This window comes from Vicia villosa, linkage group LG1 (genome assembly GCF_029867415.1).
Source record: "Vicia villosa cultivar HV-30 ecotype Madison, WI linkage group LG1, Vvil1.0, whole genome shotgun sequence".
Taxonomy (NCBI): Eukaryota; Viridiplantae; Streptophyta; class Magnoliopsida; order Fabales; family Fabaceae; genus Vicia; species Vicia villosa.
In genome coordinates, this window is record NC_081180.1 from 94,292,296 (window position 1) to 94,300,652 (window position 8,357).

Here is an 8,357-nt window from a genome sequence, read left to right on the forward strand (position 1 = left end):
CAATTGAGTCTACGTTAGCAAATCCCTTGTATTCAAATTAAAATATTATTTTACATTTTAAAATATGTACAACTTTTATTTATTAAGAATAATTTTATTTGCTTAAAATATAATTTTTTTCTATGATAAACAAAATTTTAATATATAATACGAAATAGCTCTTTGGATAATTTAGGTAAATAAAATTTTAAATAAAAATCCTACTAGTTTCCTAATTCTCAAAAACACATTTTCACAACGGTCAGAAAAACAAGAAACCGTTCAATACACTAGGTCATAAATGTAATTTAGATTTTTAAAGAGGGACAAAATCGTAAAAGAAAGCAAGTTACCGTTGAAATCCCAATTCTTCCATTCCGTAAGCTTAAAAAGTGTTTTCCCTGCCAAAATCACTACAAAAACTATACTCAAAATTACAACGCAAAGAAAGTGATCAAATCGAGTATTTTCAGAAATTATCAATCCAAGAAACTTCGTTCTCAGAAACTTGTAAGTTTCCGTTAATCTTCTGAATGTTTCTTGTTTCAATTCCAGTGTTTATTCAATGATGCTGAGTAGAATAATCTTGATTGCATGAATGTTTTGTTCTTCTGTTGTTGTCTTTATGAAAAGAAATCCATAGATTGTGTTGGGTTACTGTACTTCTCCTTAAGATTTGATTTTTAAAAGAAATGGGAATTTGGTGATTTTTGTAATGTTAGATTGAAGGTAATTCGAAACCCTAGGTTTTTGTTGTGGTTTATGTTTGGGAATTGAAGGTAATTTAAAACCCTAGATTTTCTTTTTGGGGTTTTATGATGATGTACTTCATTTCAGGGCTGGAGAATTGAAATCTTGTTTTTTTTTTTCGGGTTGAAAATTTGAATCTTGTGTCTCATTGCAGGGTGTTCATTTGAGATTTGCTACTGTAACCCAAAATGGCTGCCAGAACTATTCGCTTGTTTCAAGAAAATGTTAATGGTATCAATCTAGTTCGTCTGGTTTAAGTTTAACACATGTTTTACCATTGATTTTTTTTTATGTGTGTATAATGGCTAGGCTAATACATAATGCGGGTGCAGATGCAGGAACTATGTCTGCAAAGACTGATTTTACCGGACAGAGGAAATCTAAGGTTGGAGGAAGAAAACCACTTGGTGATCTATCCAACTCTGTGAAACCAGTTGATGGAAAGAAAGTCCTCAATGGTTCATTTAACACTGTGAAACCCTCTAGTCAGACATCAAAACTGCTGAAGTCCAAGAAGAATTGCATCCCCGCTATTGTGAATAAGGATGTTGAAATGGACAAAAAAACAGGAAGCAAAGCTTCTAAGAAATCAAATACTGGTGGCAGGAAAGCGCTTTCTGACATTTCAAACTCAGCGAAGGCACATGTTCATGATGTAAAAAATAAGAATAGCCTGAAGACAGGTTCTTTCACAGGGAAAGATCTTCATCCTGATGAAATTGCTGAAGAGCGAATGTTGCACGATCATGAGAAATGTATAAAATCACAGACTCAAACATTGGACATACATCATTTTTTCAAAACTGTTGGACTTGAGAATGGTAAATAGTATTTTACTAATTCTAGATTTGTCTATATTGTGTGTATTTTGTCTGGTTACTTTACTTATCATTGATTTATGACATATGATTTCAACAGATTCAGATGATGACATGAACATTTCCTTTGAACCGCTTGCATTTCGTAAACCGGAGGTTTGTTTCTAATTCTTCATGTTTCACCTGTACTGTCTTTCCCAATTTGATATATAACTAATTGTTCGTGCCCCCTGCCTTTCAGTATGAGAGCACATTATTCAAATTGGAGGAGGTTCCTGAGGAGTATTTTGATATGCCGCCTCTATCTGCTGGGCATGGTTCCCCAGTATACTGCAAGAGCCCAAAGTTTTCAAGCTGTACAATGTGGGATGACTTAGTTGTGGATTTCAAGTTGATAGATTCACCCAGATTGTATAAAAACTGATTTTATCCTGCAACAATATGAAGTCATTCAGCTAGATATTTTGTGCCATTCTTGTGATGGCAATTATATGGTGTATTCTTTTGGAGATGACCTTTATATTTGTTTGTTTAGAATAATCTTAGATTGACAATATTGTTGTGAGGTTGGTTTGTTCTGGCCAATTATTGTTGGATTCTTGTATTGATGACCTTAATGTTTTCTTCTTCCCAATTAATTCAATGAACAACAGTGCTTGTCTTTGTATTGATGACCTTAATGTTTCCTTCTTCCCAATTAATTCAATGAACAACGGTGCTTGTCTTTGTCCATTTTGGTGTACTGAGTAACTGCATTTCTCTATATTTTGTAAAATCCGATTTTGCTAATATGAAGAAGTATGTGTCAATTTTGGCTGGAAATTTTAGGAGTTGAACACCATTAAATTTTCATTTCTTAAGTTTAAGTTGTTATTAGACCGTTAATGAATGATTTACAACGAGTATGTCTGTTTTCCCTTGAAAGGCAATTACTACTATCATCCAAATGTCATAATTTAGGTGCCTGTTAAGAAAATCTATAAGACAAACATTAAAATAATTAATCATGGAGTTCATCTCATGCCAATCATATCATGAAGTTCATCCTGCTAAATAATCAATTTTACACAATACATGCTATAGACAAATTGAGATCAGATGGACACTTGTAACAAAATAATACATGGAGCCTTATGGTTCACCAGCTGAAGCTAATGGACTCAAAATGTAGGTCATCTGTTGAACAAGATGTACAAATTGATGCTACTTCATGTCTCATTTCCCTTGGCCCACTAACAAGAACTCCAATGCTTGATCCCTTACAGTTAGAAAGTATTTCTGCAGAAAATGAAAATATATTCTTGTTTAATGTCTTACATGAAACATAACAATTTGCTTTCTGTGACACATAAAATATATCTGGAAACTTATGCTGACAATCACATTACTTTCGTAGCTTATCATTCAATAGATCACTAACTTTTTGGTTTGATGCCGTTTAGACGAGAGCAATATAAAAAACAAAATAATCAAATCTTACTCTTAATGTCAGGCCTTTCACCATAATGAATTTTAGCTGGTTGGATAAAGGATTGGAGGGAAAGGCTCTCTAATTCTCTCTCAGTTTTGTTGTATATCGAGCTCGGAGAGGTTGTTGGAGTTGATGTGTTTTTGATCTGCCTAAAAGCCTTGTTCTGTTTTTTGTTCCAGAGAAAAGCAGATGTAGCTGCAATAACTATAGATACACATATGAATAACATGCTAAGAATGGACCTTAAGAAATAAGGGTATATCAGGTCAGAATTATGGTCAATAGGATATATGTAGTATCTAGTTAGGATGGCAATAATTAGAAGGAACAATATAAAAGAAGTTGTGATGATAATTCCAAGATATAGCCAACTGTTTCGTCCAAACACTGCAGAAATTGGTTCATCTAATGCATAAGATTTGAACCATAATGTTTGAAGAAGCTTTCGATCATTCGTTGGTGGCTGTTTCTCTGTTGTTACATAGGCTTCAATCTGTAGCTGCAAGCGGGATGTGTCAAGGGCGGTTCCTGAGACGGGAAGGAGGAGGTCTATCATGGAAAGATCAATGGACTTCTTGAAGGAACATATCAGAAGAACTTTGGGAGTTTTTCCGCATTCAGTGTTAGCTTCAAAGAGTAACGAACGGATTATCGAGAAGAAAGGAGTAATGCCACTTCCTCCACTCACCATCACCAGCATTTCATGCCTGCATGGTTTTTTTTATCAGTACATATGCCTTATGTGTTCAATTGATATGCAACATTTACACACAAAGAAAGTTTCTTTTGACAAGTCTATACTCTCTAGTACCTTGAGAAAAAAGTTGAAGTTGGTCCGTACGGTCCTTCAATGGAGACGTCGAGCTGGGAAGGTGGAGACAAAGTTGATAGCTTCTGGTACAAAGTGCGAGACCAGTTTCCTGAACTTTTAATGACAATACTTAAGGTATCAGAATCAGTATTACTACATGAGGTGATTGAAAAAGGGTGCCATTGCAACTTGGAAATACTTGGAATATTTATGAAAATTATACTTGTAGGACCATAGCACAACCCTGTCATTGTGAAATGAGACAAAAATACTTTGTTACATAAAATGCAACCAAATATAATACCGGTTCCGTTCAGTCTAAATTTGGTAGACTGGATGGAGTGATCCGGATTCCAAACACACATGATTCATATATCTTTACTAATGAGAATCTTTACCTGGGTTCTTGGAGAAATTCAGCTCAACAGCTTCACATGGCAAAACACGAGCAGAAACCAACCGGATTTTCCGCTGGGACTGTAAGAATCTTAGATATCGGTCGATCAAGAAAAGGTATAATCCTGGAAGCATTATGCAAGAATAGGAAAATCCCACATGTAGCACAAAGAAGACTACAAAAACAATGTACAAATGATGAATGTAAAAGAAAAGCTCAAAAAATTTCCGCCTTATAAGAGGTAAGGTTGCTGCCCACATGGTTAACCCCGCGAGCAGTGCTACTACTCCAGCCACATTTGAGATGCCAACTTTGTTCCATGTGAATATCTGCGGTGAAAGTTTGTGGCTTGTGAATTTGTGATGATGTAGGTTCATTCAATTTCTGTTTTACTCTTTTAAATTTATTATGATCGCGACTTATCAGTGTCAGGGTCGTGTTAAATACTTCATAGATTAGTAGTATCACCTGTGACATTTGATTCGTCTTGTCCCAAAAAGTAACATAACATAGTCCATGAGCTGTGAAGAGGGTCATTGCAATATGTCCTAGCCAAATATGATACTTGATACTTGCTTCTGAAGTTAGGCCAAAGAACCTCAAAACTGAAGACCCTCTTGAGACTGGAAAGAACAGAAAAGCTAAGCAAATATTCCCAACAAGGCCTAAGGCGAGTGCTGAATTTTCCAGCTTGGCTTCCCATCTGTAAGTTTGACAAAAGGCTACACTTTAAAGCTTTAACGAAATCAGTGTTACAGTAATTTCGTCAAACTCATTGTGATTCTTTACGGATGTTATGAAAAATCATGTTGATAGAAGTGAGAAGTTATTTTCTTACACTTGATCTTTCTCACTAGCTGCTTGTAAGGCCGCGTATTCAAACATGTCATGTAAGTAAGAACACAAGGACCAAATTAACAGTAAAACAAACATGATTATGAAAGAGAATTCTGTCTTTGAGATAATCCCAAGAGGACCATTTACAAATAATGGTTTTCTCCATGATGCCTTTCTCAAAAGCCCCACCTTGCTATGATTAGAAGCTTTTTGGAACAAATGATGGTATAAAGTGGCCAAAGTCGCCATTAATAGAGTCGGAAATGAGTAAACGAGTATTGTTGTTCCTGTTTAAGAAGAGAGCATGCATATAGATATGAATCATGAAATTTTTACATTTTTTATGAAAAATCTCATTAAATACATTTTGATTTGTAGTGACAAACCTTGTTTGCCAAAGTATATTGGATCGGTCTTTGCTTGAATATCAGGTAACCAATGCAGAAAAAAAGTGTTTGTAGGCATCATGAGCCAAACCATGATATAACCAAGATTGATTAAAACTATGAACCACCCTATCCCAATTTGAAAAATCTTTAGTGTTGAAGAAAAAGTTCTACTCCCCTCTAAGTTCATGATGTTCACTTCCTCTCTTTTGCTGTCATGTATATATAAAAATGTTGTATATATATACACACACCATAAATCCACAACATTGACCAATAATTCGTGATATAAACAAGGGTGTAATGATACATGTGAATGTATGGAGATACTGGTTTTTACTTTTACTTGAAGCTTGACTCATGTTTTAGGAAGAGAAATTGGTGATATCACATTTCATATTGGTTGGCCTTAGTGTTGTTTCCAATTCAATTGTCCGTTGTCACGTATTTCTAAGTACCCTCTTGTGTCGTTTTATGCAGTAATCATTTAAAAAACAAAACTTGTTCTCATAGAATAGAGGACTAAAGGACATGGATACAATACAATACTGATTACTATTCTTTTATATGTAAATTTCCATTAGTTTTTGGACTATAAAAATATTGCTTAGACATTTCACCTTTGTCTTTGAGAAACTTTATACCAATTCTCCAATTTGTTCATAATGGCCCAAGTCCATTTAGTATCAGCAGGACCTGACCCATTAGCCTTAGAACACGCTGGATCTATGGAGATGCATAAACCAATATATGGGAGGTGAATCCCACCTCAAATCATGTTAACTTGGAGGATGAGGTTGAGGACAGATGATCATATTAGAGAAATTTCCAAAATATTTAATTGATAAATAATATTTGAACATTCAATCACAAGATTGGTAAACAATGGAGGGTTTGAGTACGTGGAGAAAGAGAGTGAGAGAGAAGAGTTAGAGAAAGATAATTAAGGGTGATAATTTTCTATTTCATTTATTGTACATTACAAACATACCTCTAAGATATATTTATATATACAAGTGATTGAGATACAAAAACATCAAGGCAAATAAGAAAAAAAAAACAAAAAGTCGAGTCTGTAAAAAGAACAGAAAAACACTATCGGGTGTAATCGATTACTGCGAATGCGTAACTAGTTACAACAACTCCAAAAACACTTTTCTCAACTTATTTGACTTACTTTTTATGCCTGTAACAAGTTACACCCCGTGTTAACTGGTTACAACACTTGAAATATTCAAAATCTCTTAACGCACCACCTTATTTCAAGTGCTCTAAGTCTTTCATGTCCATGCTCATATTCAACCTTTTGAACACATCATTTGTGACTCCATTAGCCAACAAATCAGCCACTTGATCTTCAGTTTTACAATATCCCAATCATTTTCTCAACTTATTTGGCTTATTTTTTATGTTTGTAACCAGTTACACCTTGTGTTAACCAGTTACAACACCTAAAATACTCAAAATCTCTTAACACACCATTTTATTTCAAGTGCTCCAAGTATTCCATGCCAATAATCATATTCAACCTTTTGAACACATCATTTGTGACTCCCTTAGCCAACAAATCAATCACTCGGTCTTCACTTCTACAATACCCCAATCTTAACTTTTCTTCACTAATAAATTCCCTCAAGTAGTGAAACCTGATCTCAATATGCTTGCCCCTCCCATATGTAATTGGGTTTTTAGCAAGATTAATTGCGAAAACGTTATCAACTAGGAGTGTAACAGCCTTAGCCTCACTGCTGCCTAGCTCCTTCAATAGATTCATTAGCCACACGACTTGACACACACTTAATAAAGCGGCAATATACTTGACCTCACAAGACGAGAGTGCTATCATCGATCCCTTCTTCGAACACCATGAGATTGGTGTTCCACCAAACATAAAGCTGTATCCAATTGTAGAGTTACAATCATCTTTATCTCCGCACCAATTGGAATCGATGAAACCAGAAAAATTGCATTTTCTGCTCGTATCCGCTGCATGAAAAAGAATTCTGCAGCCAATAGAACCTTTGACGTATCTTAAGATTCTTTTCACTGCTGCCAAGTAAGATACCTTTGGTTTTTCCTTGAATCTACTTGCAATATCGACACTAAACGCCAAATTTGATCGCGTATTGCACAAATAGCACAAGGATCCAAATATTGGGTTGGTTCAACGTCTTGTTCCTCTTTATTCTTTGACAGTTGCAACCTTGGTTCAGGTGGTGTAATGACAACATTACAATGCTCTCTTTCACACTTCTTCAATATCTCAAGAGCATATCTCCTTTCATGCATAAGCAGTCTTCTTTTGGACTTGTGGAACTTTATGCCAAGGAAGTATGACATGATACCAAGGTTGCTCGTCTCAAATTCTTTCATAAGTTCTCTCTTGAACTTAGAAATACACTTTTTGTCACTGCCGGTAATCAACAAGCCGTCTACATATAGACAGAGAATGGCTAACCCTTCACTTATATCCTCTTCACACAAATGCCATGTTCAGATACACATTTTTTTGAAGCCAATGTTCTTTAGGAAACCATTTATCTTTTTGTTCCAAGCTCCTAGAGCTTTCTTCAAACCATATAACACTTTTATCAACTTGTCGAACCTTTCTTCTTGGTTTTCCACCACAAAACGAGGGGGTTGTTCTACATAAACCTCCTCCTCAAGCAGACGGTTTAAAAACGTAGATTTCACGTCCATTTGATAGATAGACCAATTGCTGTTATTTGCAATACCAACAACTAGCCTTATGGTTTCAATTTTAGCAACTGGTGCAGATACCTCTTTAAAGTCTATGCATTCTCTTTGCAAGAATCCCTTTGCAACTAATCAAGCCTTATGCTTGATTATTTCACCATTGGAATTTGCCTTCACCTTATAGATCCATCTTACATCAATCAGCTTCTTT

At 35.2% G+C, this 8,357-nt stretch overlaps 2 protein-coding genes across 2 annotated transcripts; one reads left to right on the top strand and one right to left on the bottom strand.

Moving 5' to 3' along the window:
• Positions 1-347: 347 nt before the first annotated feature.
• LOC131612656 (protein PATRONUS 2-like) lies at positions 348-2,277 on the top strand. Its single transcript, XM_058884424.1, has 5 exons — positions 348-489; positions 884-960; positions 1,062-1,550; positions 1,648-1,703; positions 1,789-2,277. The coding sequence occupies exons 2-5, from the start codon at positions 918-920 to the stop codon at positions 1,969-1,971; spliced, it is 771 nt and encodes a 256-aa protein (XP_058740407.1). The 5' UTR covers positions 348-489; positions 884-917; the 3' UTR covers positions 1,972-2,277.
• A 382-nt stretch (positions 2,278-2,659) lies between these two features.
• LOC131612667 (ferric reduction oxidase 2-like) lies at positions 2,660-5,726 on the bottom strand. The gene is made up of 7 exons (XM_058884435.1): positions 5,450-5,726; positions 5,065-5,350; positions 4,695-4,929; positions 4,228-4,555; positions 3,830-4,073; positions 3,028-3,725; positions 2,660-2,825 (listed from the first exon to the last, which is right to left on the bottom strand). Exons 1-7 carry the CDS (start codon positions 5,637-5,639, stop codon positions 2,686-2,688), a joined length of 2,121 nt encoding a protein of 706 aa, XP_058740418.1. The 5' UTR covers positions 5,640-5,726; the 3' UTR covers positions 2,660-2,685.
• Positions 5,727-8,357: the final 2,631 nt, after the last annotated feature.

Excerpts from the sequence above, each read along its gene's own strand:
- LOC131612656 (XM_058884424.1), top strand. The coding sequence starts at position 918 with ATGGCTGCCAGAACTATTCGCTTGTTTCAAGAAAATGTTAATG. Across the intron at positions 961-1,061 it reads GTTTCAAGAAAATGTTAATG|ATGCAGGAACTATGTCTGCA; the intron begins GTATCAATCTAG and ends ATGCGGGTGCAG. Across the intron at positions 1,704-1,788 it reads TTGCATTTCGTAAACCGGAG|TATGAGAGCACATTATTCAA; the intron begins GTTTGTTTCTAA and ends CCTGCCTTTCAG.
- LOC131612667 (XM_058884435.1), bottom strand. The coding sequence starts at position 5,639 with ATGAACTTAGAGGGGAGTAGAACTTTTTCTTCAACACTAAAGATTTTT. Across the intron at positions 4,556-4,694 it reads AGACGAATCAAATGTCACAG|ATATTCACATGGAACAAAGT; the intron begins GTGATACTACTA and ends CTTTCACCGCAG. Across the intron at positions 4,074-4,227 it reads GAATTTCTCCAAGAACCCAG|GGTTGTGCTATGGTCCTACA; the intron begins GTAAAGATTCTC and ends TCACAATGACAG.